At 44.0% G+C, this 20,232-nt stretch overlaps 1 protein-coding gene across 1 annotated transcript in view; it reads right to left on the bottom strand.

The window, feature by feature from the left end:
- Nucleotides 1-7,188: 7,188 nt before the first annotated feature.
- The window catches only part of LYRM4 (LYR motif containing 4), a 162,083-nt gene continuing 149,039 nt past the window's right edge, over nt 7,189-20,232 (bottom strand). The window contains exon 4 of the mRNA XM_040432851.1: nt 7,189-7,465. Coding sequence (XP_040288785.1) covers nt 7,403-7,465 — 63 coding nt within the window. The 3' untranslated portion in view covers nt 7,189-7,402. The remainder of the gene's footprint in view (nt 7,466-20,232) is intronic.

Genomic DNA, 20,232 nt, shown 5'->3' on the forward strand with positions numbered 1-20,232 from the left:
TGTGAGGCAAGATAACAAGAAATAGCTGTTTTGGCACCGTTTTTATTTTTTGTTATTTACAAAATTCATCTGACAGGTTAGCTCATGTGGTATTTTTATAGACCAGGTTGCCACGGACGCAGCGATACCTAATATGTATACTTTTTTTTTTATTTATGTAAGTTTTACACAATGATTTGATTTTTGAAGCAAAAAAAAAATCATGTTTTAGTGTTTCCATAGTCTGAGAGCCATAATTTTTTCAGTTTTTGGGCAATTACCTTGGGTAGGGTATGATTTTTGCGGGATGAGATGACGGTTTTATTGGCACTATTTTGGGGTCCGTGTGACTTTTTGATCGCTTGCTATTACACTTTTTGTGATGTAAGGTGACAAAAAATTGTTTATTTAGCACAGTTTTTATTTTTTATGGTGTTCATCTGAGGGGTTAGGTCATGTGATATTTTTATAGAGCCGCTCGATATGGACGCGGCGATACCTAATATGTATACTTTTTATTTATTTATGTAAGTTTTACACAATATCATTTTTGAAACAAAAAAAAAAAAGATGTTTTAGTGTCTCCATATTCTGAGCCATAGTTTTTTTTATTTTTTGGGCGATTGTCTCAGTTAGGGGTTCATTTTTTGCGGGATGAGGTGACGGTTAGATTGGTACCATTTTGGAGGTCAAACGCCTTTTTGATCGCTTGCTGTTGTACTTTTTGTGATGTAAGGTGACAAAAAAATGTTTTCTTTAGCACAGTTTTTATTTTTTACGGTGTTCATCTGAGGGGTTAGGTCATGTGATTTGTTTATAGAGCCGGTCGATACGAACGCGGCGATACCTAATATGTATACTTTCCCCCCCCCCCTATTTTTTACCTATTTTTTTTTTACTTTATTTGGGGAAAATGACGTTTTTGTTTATTTTTACTTGAAAACTTTACATTTTTTGGGGGGAAAACGTAATTTTTTCAACTTTTTTTTCACTTAATTTTTTTTGTCCCACTTTGGGACTTGAACTTTTGGGGGTCTAATCCTTTACAATGCATTCCAATACTTCTGTATTGGAATGTATTGGCTGTATGAGTAATACTGTGTATTACTCATACAGATTCCGGGGCCTGTGAGATCCAGGGGGCTGGATCTCACAGGCTCGTCACCGGAAGGCAGCGCGATGCCTTCCTTAGGCATGAATTGACCTGCGGTTTGCGGCGATCGCCGACATGGGGGGGCGGTGATCGGAAATATACAGGGCGTGTCCTTAAGTACCAGGACATAAGGGCGTACCTGTTTGCCCTATGTCCTGAAGAGGTTAAAGGGATTTTCCATTATTACTGAGGTTTTTAACAGATATGCTCATGTAGTTGCTTACCTCATATGTATCTTCCGCATGTTTTTCTTTTTCAGTTTGGACTTCGTTTTCACCATGTTTGGTTTGTTTACTTCCTGTATGTAGCACTTCCTGTTCCTGTACCTAACCAATCCCCCATGGTGCACTTCTCCTTTCTCTTCCACAGCTCCAGCACCGCCCCCTAACAATGCCCAGCTAGTTTGTAGCTCTTCCTCCAGCTAGTTACATACACTGCCCTATCAATTATTCTATTATATTATTATATCTATTATTTTAGCCCCTTAAGGACCGAGCCCATTTTCATTTTTCCATTTCATTTTTTTCTTTCTGGCTTTTTTTCTTCCTACCTTCCAAGAGCCATAACTTTTTAAATTTTCCATTCACATAGCTGTATGAGGGCTTATTTTTGTGGGACAAGTTGCATTTTTTTGATGCACCATTTAACCTTTTTCTGACCTCCACCATACATGTACAGAGTAATTTGGGTCTTTAAAAATAGCACCCGCTCAGAAGTTAAGTGGGCACCATAGCACCCATGTGCCTGCTGTTTTACACATCAGACACCATGAGGCAATGTCTGTGATTAATGATAACGGCAATCATGGACATTTAACCCCTCAGATCCGGTGGTTATCTGTGACCACACATCTGAGAGGGCTTTTCCCAGCTCCCGGGACCTGAACAGCTCCCCAGTGCTGAGATCAAGAGTTAGTTTCGGTTGCTGGGGCAGCCACGGTCCTTCTGAACGCTCCAAGGCCTGCTTGTGGCAGGGTTTCATAGAAACATAATGAATCTCCTATAGACTGCAATGGTATTTCATTGCAGTCTATGGGAGAAATTATCTGACGATCGCATGTTGCATAAAAAAAAGTTTATGCAAATGCAGTGTATTACACTGTCAGTACTATACTGACAGGCACTATCAGGCTGCGCCAGAGAAGCATGGCCTGATAGGACATACAGTACAGACCAAAAGTTTGGACACACCTTCTCATTCAAAGAGTTTTCTTTATTTTCATGTTTATGAAAATGGTAGATTCACACTGAAGGCATCAAAACTATGAATTAACACATGTGGAATTACACTCACCTAAAGAATTATTAGGAACACCTGTTCTATTTCTCATTAATGCAATTATCTAGTCAACCAATCACATGGCAGTTGCTTCAATGCATTTAGGGATGTGGTCCTGGTCAAGACAATCTCCTGAACTCCAAACTGAATGTCAGAATGGGAAAGAAATGTGATTTAAGCAATTTTGAGCGTGGCATGGTTGTTGGTGCCAGACGGGCCGGTCTGAGTATTTCACAATCTGCTCAGTTACTGGGATTTTCACGCAGAACCATTTCTAGGGTTTACAAAGAATGGTGTGAAAAGGGAAAAACATCCAGTATGCGGCAGTCCTGTGGGCAAAAATGCCTTGTAGATGCTAGAGGTCAGAGGAGAATGGGCCGACTAATTCAAGCTGATAGAAGAGCAACGTTGACTGAAATAACCACTCGTTACAACCGAGGTATGCAGCAAAGCATTTGTGAAGCCACAACACGCACAACCTTGAGGCGGATGGGCTACAACAGCAGAAGACCCCACTGGGTACCACTCATCTCCACTACAAATAGGAAAAAGAGGCTACAATTTGCATGAGCTCACCAAAATTGGACTGTTGAAGACTGGAAAAATGTTGCCTGGTCTGATGAGTCTCGATTTCTGTTGAGACATTTAAATGGTAGAGTCCGAATTTGGCGTAAACAGAATGAGAACATGTATCCATCCTCTGATGGCTACTTCCCGCAGGATAATGCACCATGTCACAAAGCTCAAATCATTTCAAATTGGTTTCTTGAACATGACAATGAGTTCACTGTACTAAAATGGCCCCCACAGTCATCGGATCTCAACCAAATAGAGCATCTTTGGGATGTGGTGGAACGGGAGCTTCGTGCCCTGGATGTGCATCCCTCAAATCTCCATCAACTGCAAGATGCTATCCTATCAATATGGGCCAACATTTCTAAATAATGCTATCAGCACCTTGTTGAATCAATGCCACGTAGAATTAAGGCAGTTCTGAAGGCAAAAGGGGGTCCAACACCGTATTAGTATGGTGTTCCTAATAATTCTTTAGGTGAGTGTATATACATAACAACCAAGTGTGAAACAACTGAAAATATGTCATATTCTAGGTTCTTCAAAGTAGCCACCTTTTGCTTTGATTACTGCTTTGCAGACTCTTGGCATTCTCTTGATGAGCTTCAAGAGGTAGTCCCCTGAAATGGTTTTCACTTCACAGGTGTGCCCTGCCAGGTTTAATAAGTGGGATTTCTTGCCTTATAAATGGGGTTGGGACCATCAGTTGCGTTGAGGAGAAGTCAGGTGGATACACAGCTGATAGTCCTACTGAATAGACTGTTAGAATTTGTATTATGGCAAGAAAAAAGCAGCTAAGTAAAGAAAAACGAGTGGCCATCATTACTTTAAGAAATTAAGGTCAGTCAGTCAGCCGAAAAATTGGTAAAACTTTGAAAGTAGGGCTATTTGACCATGAAGGAGAGTGATGGGGTGCTGCGCCAGATGACCTGGCCTTCACAGTCACCGGACCGGAACCCAATCGAGATGGTTTGGGGTGAGCTGGACCGCAGAGTGAAGGCAAAAGGGCCAACAAGTGCTAAGCATCTCTGGGAACTCCTTCAAGACTGTTGGAAGACCATTTCAGGTGACTACCTCTTGAAGCTCATCAAGAGAATGCCAAGAGTGTGCAAAGCAGTAATCAAAGCAAAAGGTGGCTACTTTGAAGAACCTAGAATATGACATATTTTCAGTTGTTTCACACTTGTTTGTTATGTATATTTCCACATGTGTTAATTCATAGTTTTGATGCCTTCATAGTCATGAAAATAAAGTAAACTCTTTGAATGAGAAGGTGTGTCCAAACTTTTGGTCTGTACTGTACACTGAGGACAGGCTTGTGGATCATTAGGCCCCAGGCTGCCATGCTAAGACATAGGCACCCCACAATCTCATTTGCAGGGTGTTGATGCCTGACAGAGCACGCCCACTCTCTCTAAACCACTTAAATGCTGTGGTCGCTATTAACTGCGGCATCTAAGGAGTTAAACAACAGGATTGGCGCTTTTGGCTGTTCAAGCGGTTAGAGCAAGAGTCCAGCTGTCATGTGACAGACCCGTGCAGTGCTTATTCTAAGCTGCTGTAGAATAAAGCCCAGTAATGACCACCATAGTATTGGCAGTCATTAAGGGGTTAAAAATAAATAAATAAAAAATAAACACTTCCCAAAATGCCTATACTATTAAAATATAAATGTATTTACGGCTTTCACCAGACGCCTTTTTTGTCGCTACATCTCCCCCAAAAAATTGAAGAAAAAGTGATCAAAAAGTCATACACACTCAAATGGTATCATTAAAAACTACAGATTGTCCCACTAAAACAAGATAAATTATATAAATCTGTTATCTCTGTAACCACAACAGGTCAGTTTTACTGTATAGGGAATGCCGTATAAACCTATAAATTTATGGCGGGTATGCATTTTTTTTCTTCCTGAAATCCCCCAAATTTGGATTCTTTCCACTACATCATATTTAATATAACAAAAACAAAGACAGGTGCACTCTGCGGTCTTACTAAGCCCTCAAACTGGTGTTAAAATTGAGAGATTATCCAACATGTCCTACGTGAGGACATGTCTGAGCCCTAGCACATTCACACATTTGCTATCCTGTGTAGGATGTCCATTGTGGTACTTGTGGTCCGCTGCGGGCATCCTCCATTGTATGCATTTTTGCTGGGGATTGCAATTAGCAGCGGACCACAAGTGCAGGATCTGCCCCCCCGGTATAGATGCACCACTGCATATGGGGTTGAGCACTTCCTGCTTTTTAATACCAGCCAATTTGTAGTTTGTATTTCCACTACATCACATGCAATATTAAATGTATTAAATGGTGCCAATAGAAAGTACAACTTGTCATGCAAAAAACAAGGCTATGTGAATGGAAAAATAATACAGAAAAATAATAAAGTTATGGCTTCTGTAGGGCAGGGTCTAAAAAACAAACGCAAAAATGAAAAATTGCATGTTCTTGAAGGGGTTAATTTTCCATAACTTGTATTGGGGTGAAATTGAGGAGTACAATTAGTTGGCGCTCCAGGCACAATACTGTTTCTATGTGTGATCACATTTACTCTGCCTGGTCCTGTCAATCCATGTTCAGCGGGAGCAGCAGTAGCAGAGAGGACAGAGCTTCTAAGTGTAACAGCAACGCCCTCGTTGCTCCTAGAGGCTCATTTGCATATATTAAAACTTCATTTTTCTCAGCAAAGTGGGTATATATCAACATGGGACCAACACAGAGGTAACAGCGCCCATGTAACAGATCATAGGTACAAATCTGCTGACGGATGCCCTTTAGGCTGCCCTCTTTACTATACGCAACTGAAGCTGCCTTACATTACTTACGGTTACATTTGACAAGCGCAAAAAACTCAGTTGGGCCCTTGCTGGGACCCTCGGGATAAATCCACAAAAGCAACTAATGGTTAAATGACCAAAAAATCCCTTTAGGGGTCCTAACTTATATTTATATAAAACGACATCCTTTATTATTATTAATTTAAAAACATTCAACACAGAAAAGAAAAGCAATGTGTAGGTAAAACTATCAGGACGTAGCAGGGGACAAATGTCAGTTTCACTGATGGCAGCAATGGAATCAGTGCTTTATATTCTAACACTGTGTTATTAGTAAACACTATTTTTGAGGTGAATTGTGTGGTGGTATTATTTCGCCTCGTAACCTCCATCCATTAACACCTTTTTTTTTATATATATTTTTTTATTTTTGCACAGTTTTATCTTACAGTGTATATTAACTTGTAATATAGGTTTCCTACCTATCAACAACAGTGCCTATGGAGACGAGGGAGGAGATATAGCAATGCTCCTGATCACAGATCCTACTGCGGTAATTACCGCCCTTCTATCCAATCCCCTGCTCACATCGCTCTGGTCTAGATACAATGTGGCAGTAAATGTATCAGCTCACGGAGCTAATCTCCTTTCTCACACACACACAGTTCGTTTCACCTATTGCACACTGTGCCTGTAATCTTTCCCTGCAAAGGTATAGCTGGTATAGTCCCTCTGCTATTCCCTGCCTAAAATCTCACAACAAACACTACCCCTTCCTGACATGTTTCGCGGAATGTGCGGCTTCGTCAGGGGAGTTTGGGGTAATAGTCCCCTGCTACGTCCTGATAGTTTTAACTACACATTGGTTTTATTTTCTGTGTTGAATGTTTTTAAATTAATAATAAAGGATGTAGTTTTATAGAAATATAAGTTAGGACCCCTAAAGGGATTTTTTAGTCATTTGACTGTTAGTTGTATTTGACAAGTGCTACACAACTCTTGGGGGGAATTTATCGTAGATGAGCGTTTTACAATAGGATATGATCTCCACTGAGGTGCACGACTCCTCATTTGGGCACATCTCTGTCAGTGCGCCTAAACTGAAATCTACGCCAGCCTGGCAGAAAACTGATGTAGAGGAAGATAAATGTGCTGGGCCCGCTGGCACGGTCCCCTCCCCTGGCATGCGGGGAATGATAGATATAAAAATGATGTACTAACACAAAGACTGCAACAAATCATTTGATAATTGTAATTTTATTTCCAGAGACAAAACATTTACACACGGCCATAATCCATTACAGCCATAAGTAACTTAAGTAGATCTCATCCGATCGGACTGGTTGTCACTTCAGAGATGGCTCTATCCTGTTAATTCACTCTGTTATAGTAGGAAATAATTAAAATGTGTTTAATCTACACTCCGGCTAAAGTAGGTCTTATGCACCGTATTCATTTTGCGATCCGCAAAATACAGATACCGCAAAGCTGATACGGTTGTGTTCATGAGGCCTTAATGGACTAGTTTAAGAAAAAAAGGATGGCGGGAAAGAACTCTGCGTTTCATTCCTGAAAATGCAAGAGCGTTAGAGAGGTGGACCGATGCATCAATCGTCTGATGGGGGATGGCGATATTACTGGGTCCCTGAAGATTCGATGATCAGTTTGTCAGTGGTGTACAAATGGCCAATTGTAACCTGCAATAAAAATAAAAAAAAGACAATTTTATGACTTCATATATCAAACAGAGAGAATAAATACTACAGCCTCATATCTCTAAAGGCCTCTTTACGCGGGCTGACACAGGAGGTGAAAGCTGCATTTACAGGTATCCATCACCTCAGCTGTATGGGGACAAGTGATCGCTCATCCCCATACACTGTTTCTGGGCAGCAGATCGCTGTTTAGATAGGGCAGTCTGCCGCCCAGAAACAATGATTCAGGTGACCACACCAGCCATGCTTTCACCTGATGAACAAGCGTTTGCGGGTGTTTGGCGGCACCTTTGAACAAGGCTATTATCAGCCCTTATCATTGGCCCGTGTAAAGGGGCTTTAACGTGTAAAAGGAAAAGTGCTATTGTTGCCCATAGGAACATGGTTTATTCTTACAGTACAGTGCAGTCAACGAAGAGTGATTTCTGATTAGCTGCGTCCGCTTATATGCCAAACCTTTCATTCACTTTTAATATTTGAGGCTCCATGAGTTCCTGTCAGCTTTAAAAGAGTTTCCTGGGATTACCTTTTTGTGTTTTTAATAGTAATGATAAGCAACTTTCAAATTATACCCCAATTCAAGATTTCAGACCAGTTATGCAATTCTGTCTTGTTTTCTACTGGTGCCCTACATCTAATATGTGATCTATCCCTGCCTGATTGCACGCCCAATGTACATGTTAGGGTACTTTCACACTAGCGTTCGGGTGTCCGCTCGTGCGCACCGTTTGAAGGGGCTCACGAGCGGCCCCGAACGCATCCGTCTGGCCCCAAAGCATTCTCAGTGGAGGCGGATCCACGGAGAATACATCCGCCTGCCAGCGCTCAGCCTCCGCTCCGCGAGCGGACACCTGAACGCTGCTTGCAGCGTTCGGGTGTCCGCCTGGCCGTGCGGAGGCGAGCGGATCCGTCCAGACTTACAATGTAAGTCAATGGGGGCGGATCCGCTTGAAGATGACACCATATGGCTCAATCTTCAGGCGGATCCGTTCCCCATTGACTTACAATGTAAAGTCTGAACGGATCCGCTCAGACAACTTTCACACTTAGAAAATTTTCTAAGTTTTAATGCAGACGCATCCGTTCTGAACGGATGCGAACGTCTGCATTATCGGAGCGGATCCGTCTGATGAAACATCAGACGGATCCGCTCCGAACGCTAGTGTGAAAGTAGCCTAAAAAGGGATTTCAGAGATTCTAATACTGATGACCTAGAGCAGGGGTGGCCAACCTTACAGGCACAAAGAGCCAGAAAAAAAAATCGTATGACTGCCAGGAGCCACAAGCTTTCCGTTTACACAAATATGCGTGCACACGACAGTATTACTGCAATTGAGTTATCAAACATTTAAAAGTGCATTTAAACCACCTTTCCTACCTGTAATGTAGACAGCTTTAGTGAGACTTCTGGCAATCTTTGTTTTTCACAATGTGTTTCAAGATTTCTCAGATGATACCCCATGCTCAGATGACCGCCTCATGCTCAGATGACCGCCACATGCTGAGATGACCGCCCCATACTCAGATGACCGCTCTATGCTCAGATGACACCCTTATGCTCAGATGACACCCTTATGCTCAGATGACACCCTTATGCTCAGATGACACCCTTATGCTCAGATGACACCCTTATGCTCAGATGACCGCCCCATGCTCAGATGACCGCCCCATGCTCAGGTGACCGCCCCATGCTCAGGTGACCGCCCCATGCTCAGGTGACCGCCCCATGCTCAGGTGACCGCCCCATGCTCAGGTGACCGCCCCATGCTCAGGTGACCGCCCCATGCTCAGGTGACCGCCCCATGCTCAGGTGACCGCCCCATGCTCAGGTGACCGCCCCATGCTCAGGTGACCGCCCCATGCTCAGGTGACCGCTCTATGCTCAGATGACCGCTCTATGCTCAGATGACCGCCCCATGCTCAGATGACCGCCCCATGCTCAGATGACCGCCCCATGCTCAGATGACCGCCCCATGCTCAGATGACCGCCCCATGCTCAGATGACCGCCCCATGCTCAGATGACCGCCCCATGCTCATATGACCGCCTTATGCTCAGATGACCGCCTTATGCTCAGATGACCGCCTTATGCTCAGAAGACCCCCCCATGCTCAGATGACCGCCTTATGCTCAGATGACCCCCCCATGCTCAGATGACCGCCTTATGCTCAGATGACCGCCCATGCTTAGACTACCACCCATATGCTCAAACACACTTGGTGTGCTGGGCAGTGGCACCTGTGAAAAAAAAGGCAGAGCAGCAGTGGCAGAGAGACTGAGGCCAGCAGCAGCCATTTCAGTCAGATTAGAGCCAAAGCTGCAGAGTGGCTGTAATCGGACTAAAATGGCTGCTGCTGGCCTCAGTGAGTCTCTCTGCCACTGCTGCTCTGAGTGCCCACTGACCTGCTGTCCACCATTAACATTCATTAAAATTTACTATGTAGCTGGAAGCAGGTCCTCCTTGCTTGCTGTGCCACTTCTTGCCACCCCCATAGCCCCAGCCTGCGGTCTGATGAATCTGGCTGCTGGGCACTGTGGGCAGGCACTGAGAAGACTGGAGGCGGGCATTAGGTCACACACTCACAGATAGGGGTGTGCGGCCGTGGGCGGGCACATCGGCGGCTGGTGGCGGGGTTAAGCACTGCAGCTTCGCCTTCTCTGCCGGAGGAGGGGGCGGAGCTGCAGTGAGTGACTGAGTCACGTGCCCGCTCTCGGCGTTCTGAGTCCTCTCCACTCTTCCACCTCGTTCCAGCGCTTCACTCACAGAGAGTAATCGCTGGCCGCACCGCTCCCCTGCGAGCCGCAAATGAAGGCTCAAGGAGCCGCATGCGGCTCGCGAGCCGCGGGTTGGCCACCCCTGACCTAGAGGATAGGTCATCAGTATCTGATCAGTGGGGGTCCGACACCCGGGACCCCCACCAATCAGCTGTTTGCCTTCTCCCTGCTCACCAAGCACACTGCCGCATATTGTATAGTGGCTTTTCTTGGTACAGCGCTCAGCCCCATTCACTTGAATGGGGCTGAGCTGCTCCTAGGCCACGTGACACATGAAAGTGACGTCACTTGGTCTAGGAAAACCTGAGGGAAGACAGGCGGCGCTCACTATGTCTAACATAAAGACATCATGGTCATTTTCTGATGACACATTCCCTTTCGGAGGATCGCTTCTGCCCTGATGGTCGCCTGCTTCTACAATGGAGCACAGAGGAACAGAGGTAGCGGCATCATTTACTGGTCCGCCATGTTCTGTGCAAGTGACCTGATTTTCACATGTAACTTTCTTAAATCTCACATGCACAAAATGCTGACTGCCACAGTTTTAAGGGTTTTCTTGGTCTTTTAAAACAGTCAGATAACCCTGTTCCCTGGTCCATTTCGGCCATACCTTCTACAAAACCATGTTCAGTATTTCCATGCAGTGCCACACTGTAAGAGTCCCGAGCACAGGCCTAGTGTGTATACAGCGCAGTAGTCAGTGCCAGGGCCGTACACAAACAGCCCACGTCCCTTCCTCTGAAGAAGAGACGGCACATGATCCACTTTCTTTCACCAGACTAAATAGATTTGTATGCAAGTTTATAAACTGAGCAGAGCGCCGCTCCTGGCCGACTGCCATGTTCCAGAGGTCAATGTCAGAACAGTTCAGTTACCAAAAACAAACACTGCAAGGAAAATACACCACAAAATAGTCAGCTGAAAGAGGTACACCGAGTCCCGCAATTTGTGCTGGAACAATGAGTATCGGAAGCAATGAACTAGAGTGCTTTCTGGATCACACAGCAGACCTTCCACTCAGTGGTCAGTGGCCCTTTAAATGGCTGTAAAAGGGATTATCTGCACGTACTAGAATGCTTCCAGCGCTGCATGTGTGGTCACCCAATCCTCTGAATGCAGCTTCCTAAACCACCTGCCTTCGCCTCAGTACTACTGGGGCAAGGGGGGCTGCTATTAGGGTGTGGATAAGATATACTACTACTACTGAGAAAGAGACCATGCTGATAGTACTGCAGGTGGAAGGGGGGCACTGCTGCTACTACTAAAGGAAGGGGGGGCAACACTACCACTGCTGCAACTCAGCTTCATTTAAGTGAACTGAGATGAGCTGCGATACCAAGCACCGCCACTATCAAATGGACGGCAGTGTGCTGGTTGAGCAGGGAGAAGGAAGCAGTGCTACTGTGGGCGTTGGTGTCTTCTCAAACAGCTGATCGGCGAGGATCCTGGGTGTCAGACCCCCACTGATCAGATACTGATGACCTATCTGAAGGATTGGTCATCAGTTCAAAAATCTCACAAAAACCCTTTAAATATAAGATCACTAAAAATTCTTCAAAACTATGTTTAACATAAAAAACGGAGATCGCTTCTGCCCTGACGGTTGCCTGCTTCTACAATAGAGCACAATAGAGGTAGTGGCATTATTTACTGGTCCTGGGGGGTGCAACAGTAGTGTCGCTGCCGCTGGTACTACTGCTACTCTAAATACTAGGGGAAGGGGGGCAACACAGCTGCTGCTGCTAGTATTACTGCTACTCTTAATACTAGGGGAAAGGGGGGCGACACTGCCGCTGCTGTTAGTACTACTGCCACTCTTAATACTAGGGGAAGGGAGGGTGACACTGCTGCTGCTAGTATTACTGCTACTCTTAATACTAGGGGAAAGGGGCGCGACACTGCCGCTGCTGTTAGTACTACTGCTACTCTTAATACTAGGGGAAGGGGGGGTGACACTGCTGCTGCTAGTATTACTGCTACTCTTAATACTAAGGGAAGAGGGGCAACACAGCTGCTGCTGCTAGTATTACTGCTACTCTTAATACTAGGGGAAAGGGGGGCGACACTGCCGCTGCTGTTAGTACTACTGCTACTCTTAATACTAGGGGAAGGGGGGGGGGGGTGACACTGCTGCTAGTATTATTGCTACTCTTAATACTAGGGGAAACGGAGCAACACTGCCATTGCTGCTAGTACTACTGCTACTCTTAATACTAGGGGAAGGGGGGGGGGGGTGACACTGCTGCTAGTATTACTGCTACTCTTAATACTAGGGGAAACGGAGCGACACTGCCATTGCTGCTAGTACAACTGCTACTCTTAATACTAGGGGTAGCGACACTGCCGCTGCTGCTAGTACTACTGCTACTCTTAATACAAAGGGAAGAGGGGTTGATACTGCTGCTAGCACTACTGCTACTCTTAATACTAGGGGTAGAGGGGCGACACTGCCGTTGCTGCTAGTACTACAGCTACTCTTCATTCTAGGGGTAGGGGGGGCGGGCGACACTAGAACTACTGCTACTCTTAATACAAGGGGAAGAGGGGGGCGACACTGCCACTGCTGGTGGTACTACTGCTACTAGGGGGAAGCCACTGCTTAGACATCTACTGGGAGAAGGGGGAACAGCTGTGAAATGTATGGAGAGGTTCACACATCCCGGATGCGTTTTTTTAGCGAATCGTCAAAACAGGTCAACAAAAGAAGAGAGATTTAATTGTTTCTTTTATACCCTTTTCCCTTTTTGGATCTGATACAAGCTTTGGTGGGAAAAGGGTGCGTGAAATGTACAGACCCATTTTGTGTCTACGCAGTGTCTGCAGGTCACATCCAGGCCTGTCATGTAAGCCAGTCATGAATACGATATATTCTGGTCAAAACCTGCTTGAGCTTTATGTGGATCTTGTGGATTTCATGTGAAATCTGACGCAGAAATCCGCAGCATAAACTGTCACGCTGTGCATTAAAATCGGACCCACAGATCAATTTGCAGATTTTTTTCTGTACCGCGTGGATGAAATTTGCTAAAATCTCATCCACATTTCAGGTACTGTAACATGCGTATTTGCATGTGGTAAATCTGCGGTGTATCAGCCCTATATGTATGTACCCGTAATCTACTGTGACTGCGCTTTATACACATATTCTAATACTTTGGCTTGTACCTTATAAAATCTAACATAGCACCGTAATGCTGGAAAACACCATAATGGCCAAAACCTGGCCCGCATGGACAAGGCCTTTGTTCAATTCTAGGTAAAAATAAAGTACTAATAAAGGAGTTATACTGTGATTGATGTAAAAAATGAGACTCAGACATCATATAGTCCATGCCAATCTCTTTCTAACAAAGCTAAAACCAGCCCTGTACCTCACATGGATCCACAGATCTCCCCATTCATTTCTCCAAACTGTTCTGCTATTATTTATTTCAGGCTGGCAGCTCAGGGGTGTGTCCTTTCCGCTGTAGCTTTCTCCCTTTATCTGCCACAGCTTCTAACAGAATATATGGCTGGCGACAGTTGAAAATTTAAACTGCAGCCACCTCAGTGAGGTGGACAAGAAATAAGGAATAGTATAAACAGCAGGTGGCGCTGTACAGATACATTTTATTTATTTTTCAAAATTTTTTAATTACATACAATTACAAAAGTAATCAGATCTGGGTGCTAGATTGAAATATGTAGAATATTGTTCATGGCAGAACCATTTTAAATTAATTTTTACCTAGATTTTCTTATAAAACTGGTAATATATTTATTCAGTACCAAGCAGATAGAATATAATGAATTGTGGGGAAAAAATGACAACGGAGAAAGCCAGCCTGTAGTCCCAAACTTGCAGGCAATGTCCCTAATTTTCAGAGGCGGTCCTGCAAATTAATTTATATCAAAAAACCACGGCACTCTATAGCTGCTTTTAAGTTGCTTGTTTTATTTCATTATATATCTTTTTTCATTTTAGTATCCATCCAAAAATAAGCCACTGGCCAACGTTTCGGTCTAGTCTTAGACCTTGTTCACGGCCTTAGTCTGCATAGTAGGGAAGTCTCTGGGATGGTATACCATCCCAGAGACTTCCCTACTATGCAGACTAAGGCCTCTTTCACACGACCGTTTTTTCCCCCCGTTTACGGGCCGTTTTTTGAGTTCCGTATACGGAACCATTGATTTCAATGGTTCCACAAAAAATGGAATGTACTCCGTATGCTTTCCGTATTTCTGTTTTTCCGTTCCGTTAAAAGATAGAACATGTCCTGTTATTGCCCGCAAATCACGTTCCGTGGCTCCATTCAAGTCAATGGGTCCGCAAAAAAAACAGAACACATACGGAAATGCATCCGTATGTCTTCCGTATCCGTTCCATTTTTTGCGGAGCCATCTATTGAAAATGTTCTGCCCAGCCCAATTTTTTCTATGAAATTACTGTATACTGTATATGCCATACGGAAAAACGGAACGGAAACACAACGGGAAAAAAAAACGGAACAACAGATCCGTTTAAAACGGACCGCAAAACACTGAAAAAGCCATACGGTCGTGTGAAAGAGGCCTAAGGCCGTGAACAAGGTCTAAGACTAGACCGAAACGTTGGCCAGTGGCTTATTTTTGGATGGATACTAAAATGAAAAAAAGATATATAATGAAATAAAACAAGCAACTTAAAAGCAGCTATAGAGTGCCGTGGTTTTTTGCTATAAATTATATGCACCTTTACCACTGAGCACCGCCAACTATCTAAAGGAGTGCCGCTCAACCACCTTTTCTCAATGTCCTGCAAATTAAGACCAGAGGGGCTGAAAATAGGTATTGGCTTATTTAAGCAAGCAGTCTCAGGTGGGTTCGGGAGTTCACCAACTCTAGTGCTGGTGAGCCTGCATGAAGCCCAAAGACAATACTAGGACAGTGTCCTAAGCTGTACTGTATGGATATAAAAAGAAGACACAGCCTAAAAGATATCCTCAAAAATGGATACATATGACTGATGTTAAGTGATTGGAAATTTTTCCAGCTTTTTACACATTATCTTATTTCATCTTTTATGCCGTCTAAAAACGTGCACGGCAATATAACCAGAGCCTGCGGTGGGTCAGTGTTAGGGTCCATTCACTCGTCCGCCAAATGGGTCCACATCCGTTCCGCAATTTTGCGGAACGGGTGCGAACCTATTCATTTTCAATGGGGCCGCAAAAGGTGCGGATAGCACACCGTGTGCTCTCCGCATCCGCACTTCCGTTCCACGGCCCCGCAAAAAAAATAGAACATGTCCTATTCGAGTCCGCAGCCACGGACAAAAAAAAAAGGCATTTCTATCGGAGTGCTGGCCATGTGCGGTCCGCAAAATGCGGAACGCACATGGCCGGTGTCTGTGTTTTACGGATCCGCAATTTGCAGACTGCAAACGCGATTTGTGCACGTGTGAATGGACCCTTATGCTATTGGGCATAAAGGCAGTAATGGTGAACATGAGTATGAGCGTTGTTTGAATTTATCAATTTAGAGTGGCTTGGTCCCCACAGATTATTAGGGTCTGCGTTCCCAGTGATTATGATGCACTCTTTATGTGTCCTTATCCTTTTTTTCTGTGATTTAGTGTTTTTGCGCAATAAAACTATTTCTTTGTTGGATATCACGTACTGTGTGCAGTCTGTACATTGTACTGCATGCCATCTCCTGTTTGTTGTTCTCATTATTGCATCACGCCACCAAGCAATGGAATGGGACCAAAGTGAAACTTAAAACAGTATATTACAGTTTTCTACAAATGTTTTCCTTTTTTTTTTTTTTTAATAGGTTTGGGCTTTTATGGAAACATCATGTAATGAAAGAGGAAACATGAAGCCTTTCCTAAATGCCAGATATAATTAGTTTTCCATGTAAACGAGACCCCAGCATTCTTCAGAATCAGTGGGTCCCAGTTTCAGTGTTGATTAGGCAGCTGACATTTCCAATGATTAAGGCCTCTTGCCCATGACCGTATGTATTTTGCGGTCCGCAAAAAACAGATCCGCAAAAAATACGGATGACATCTGTGTGCATTCCGTATTTTGCGGAACGGAACAGCTGGCCCCTAATAGAACCGTACTATCCTTGTCCGTAATGCGGACAATAATAGGACATGTTCTATTCTTTTTACGGAATGGAAATACGGAAACGGAATACAACTTCCGTTTTTTTTGCTGACCCATTGAAATGAATGGTTCTGTATACGGTCCGCAAAAAAAAATGAACAGAAAATGAATGAAAATGTGTTTGTGTGCAAGAGGCCTAAAATAGAGACAAGCTGCATATTCAAGTGTTGAATTGTGGACCAAGACTTACTTAGGCCTCTTTTAGATGAGCGATACAGAACTCATACAAGTAATCACAAGTTTCTTTCACTTTTTTTTTCTGCAATTACATTCCATTTGTAGATAGTGGACGCCAATATATGATGCAATTTACGGTATAGGTTTATTGCAAAAAATCTGAACAAATTAATCCACATATGTTAAAGGGGTTTTCCAAGTGTCTTTTTTTACTATTGACCTATCAGTAAAAAAGGACACCCAGGACCCCAGCCGATCAGCTATTTAAGAAGTCACTGGTGTTCGCCATAGCGCCGCGGCCTTCTCTCTGCTCACCAAGGACCGCTAGCGCCATACATTGTATAGCAGTTGTTCTTGGTATCACAGAAAAGCTGGAGAAGGTCAACAGTAAAAAAAAAAAAAAAAAAAAAAAACACTTTAAGGGTCCAGTCACACGTCCGAATGTGTTTTGCGGATCCGCAAACCACGGACACTGGCAGTGTGCGTTCCGCATTTTGCAGACCGCACATCGCCGACAGGCTCATAGAAAATGCCTTTTCTTGTCCGCAAATACGGACAAGAAAAGGACACGTTCTATTTTTTTGCAGAACGGAAGTGTGGATGCGGACAGCACATTCCGGCCCCATTGAAAATGAATAGGTCCGCACCTGTTCCGCAAAATTGAGGAACGGATGCGGACCCATTTTGCGGACATGTGAATGGACCCTAAGGATATAGCGCAGTACGGTTGCTGTGACTGGAGTGTGACGTTTTGGTCCCAGGTGCGGACCTTGGTCACAGAGGAAAGAAGCAAGGAGATGCTATCAGAAGTGGATGCCCTAAGGAACAGTGAGGTGACATTGCAGGGCGATGGAGCAAATGTTTGCAGGGCAATTCTCATAGCATCTCCTTGCTTCTTTCCTCTGGGACCGAAAGGTTAGAATACACTTACATCTACCTTACTGCATTATTTAGTAATTAGTTCTTGTGCTTTTTTGGAATAAACCTATACAGGGAGTGCAGAATTATTAGGCAAGTTGTATTTTTGAGGATTAATTTTATTATTGAACAACAACCATGTTCTCAATGAACCCAAAAAACTCATTAATATCAAAGCTGAATATTTTTGGAAGTAGTTTTTAGTTTGTTTTTAGTTTTAGCTATTTTAGGGGGATATCTGTGTGTGCAGGTGACTATTACTGTGCATAATTATTAGGCAACTTAACAAAAAACAAATATATACCCATTTCAATTATTTATTTTTACCAGTGAAACCAATATAACATCTCAACATTTACAAATATACATTTCTGACATTCAAAAACAAAACAAAAACAAATCAGTGACCAATATAGCCACCTTTCTTTGCAAGGACACTCAAAAGCCTGCCATCCATGGATTCTGTCAGTGTTTTGATCTGTTCACCATCAACATTGCGTGCAGCAGCAACCACAGCCTCCCAGACACTGTTCAGAGAGGTGTACTGTTTTCCCTCCTTGTAAATCTCACATTTGATAATGGACCACAGGTTCTCAATGGGGTTCAGATCAGGTGAACAAGGAGGCCATGTCATTAGATTTTCTTCTTTTATACCCTTTCCTGCCAGCCACGCTGTGGAGTACTTGGATGCGTGTGATGGAGCATTGTCCTGCATGAAAATCATGTTTTTCTTGAAGGATGCAGACTTCTTCCTGTACCACTGCTTGAAGAAGGTGTCTTCCAGAAACTGGCAGTAGGACTGGGAGTTGAGCTTGACTCCATCCTCAACCCGAAAAGGCCCCACAAGCTCATCTTTGATGATACCAGCCCAAACCAGTACTCCACCGCCACCTTGCTGGCGTCTGAGTCGGACTGGAGCTCTCTGCCCTTTACCAATCCAGCCACGGGCCCATCCATCTGGCCCATCAAGACTCACTCTCATTTCATCAGTCCATAAAACCTTAGAAAAATCAGTCTTGAGATATTTCTTGGCCCAGTCTTGACGTTTCAGCTTGTGTGTCTTGTTCAGTGGTGGTCGTCTTTCAGCCTTTCTTACCTTGGCCATGTCTCTGAGTATTGCACACCTTGTGCTTTTGGGCACTCCAGTGATGTTGCAGCTCTGAAATATGGCCAAACTGGTGGCAAGTGGCATCTTGGCAGCTGCACGCTTGACTTTTCTCAGTTCATGGGCAGTTATTTTGCGCCTTGGTTTTTCCACACGCTTCTTGCGACCCTGTTGACTATTTAGAATGAAACGCTTGATTGTTCGATGATCACAATGATCACAACGATGATTTGCAATTTTAAGAGTGCTGCACCCCTCTGCAAGATATCTCACTATTTTTTACTTTTCTGAGCCTGTCAAGTCCTTCTTTTGACCCATTTTGCCAAAGGAAAGGAAGTTGCCTAATAATTATGCACACCTAATATAGGGTGTTGATGTCATTAGACCACACCCCTTCTCATTACAGAGATGCACATCACCTAATATGCTTAATTGGTAGTAGGCTTTCGAGCCTATACAGCTTGGAGAAAGACAACATGCATAAAGAGGATGATGTGGTCAAAATACTCATTTGCCTGATAATTCTGCACGCAGTGTACCTTTAAGGCTACTTTCACACCTGCGTTAGGTGCGGATCCGTCTTGTATCTGCACAGACGGATCCGCACCGATAATGCAAACGCTTGTATCTGTTCAGAACGGATCCGTTTGCATTATTTCTTCATGATAATGCCAACGGATCTGTTTTGACTTACACTGAAAGTCAATGGGAGGCGGATCCGTTTTCAATTGCACCACATTGTGTCAGTGAAAACGGATCCGTCCCCATTGACTTACATTGTAAGTCAGGACAGATCCGTTTGGCTCCGCATCGTCAGGCAGACATCAAAACGCTGCAAGCAGGTGTCTGCCTCCAGAGCGGAATGGAGGCTGAACGGAGGCAAACTGATGCATTCTGAGCGGATCCTTTTCCATTCAGAATGCATTGGGGCTAAACTGATCCGTTTTGGACCGCTTGTGAGAGCCCTGAAACGGATCTCACAAACGGACCCAGAAACGCCAGTGTGAAGGTAGCCTAAACCGTGTAATATATTGAAATGTGTAAATTTGTGATTTACCAATTCCATGAGCACCCCACTCTGTGGACAAAGTGTGCATCCTTATTCTTTGTCTATTACATTCAGTTTTTTCTGCACGGGTGCCATCACTTTAATCGTTTTTTCTCATTAGTTAGAAAAAAAACTGAAGACACCAGTATCTTCTAGCAACTAACAGTTAAAAACGGACTGGCTTTCAGTGTGCTTCAGTTTTCACTGACCCATGAAATGAATGGGTCCGCATCCGACCTGCACAAAATGCGGATCGGATGCAGAACATACATTCATGTGCATGAGCCCTAACTTGGCATGTCCTGGTGAAAACGGATGAAGACTGAACATGATGAGATCCTCTCTGAATGGACAGACCTGACCTGTAAACATACGCATTCAATGAATGGGTCAGTGTTCACTCTGAGTGCTATCAATTGTAAACTTAGCACCAGGGCAGGAAAAAAAAACACCCATGTGAAATTAGCCTAATCTTCATGACTGTTGGGCTCCATTCCCACATCCGTAATAATAGGTCCGCATCCGTTCCCAAAAATTGCGGAACGGCTGCGGACCCATTCATTCTCTACGGGGACGGAATGGATGCGGAGAGCACA

Source organism: Bufo bufo, chromosome 5, assembly GCF_905171765.1.
Source record: "Bufo bufo chromosome 5, aBufBuf1.1, whole genome shotgun sequence".
NCBI lineage: Eukaryota > Metazoa > Chordata > Amphibia > Anura > Bufonidae > Bufo > Bufo bufo.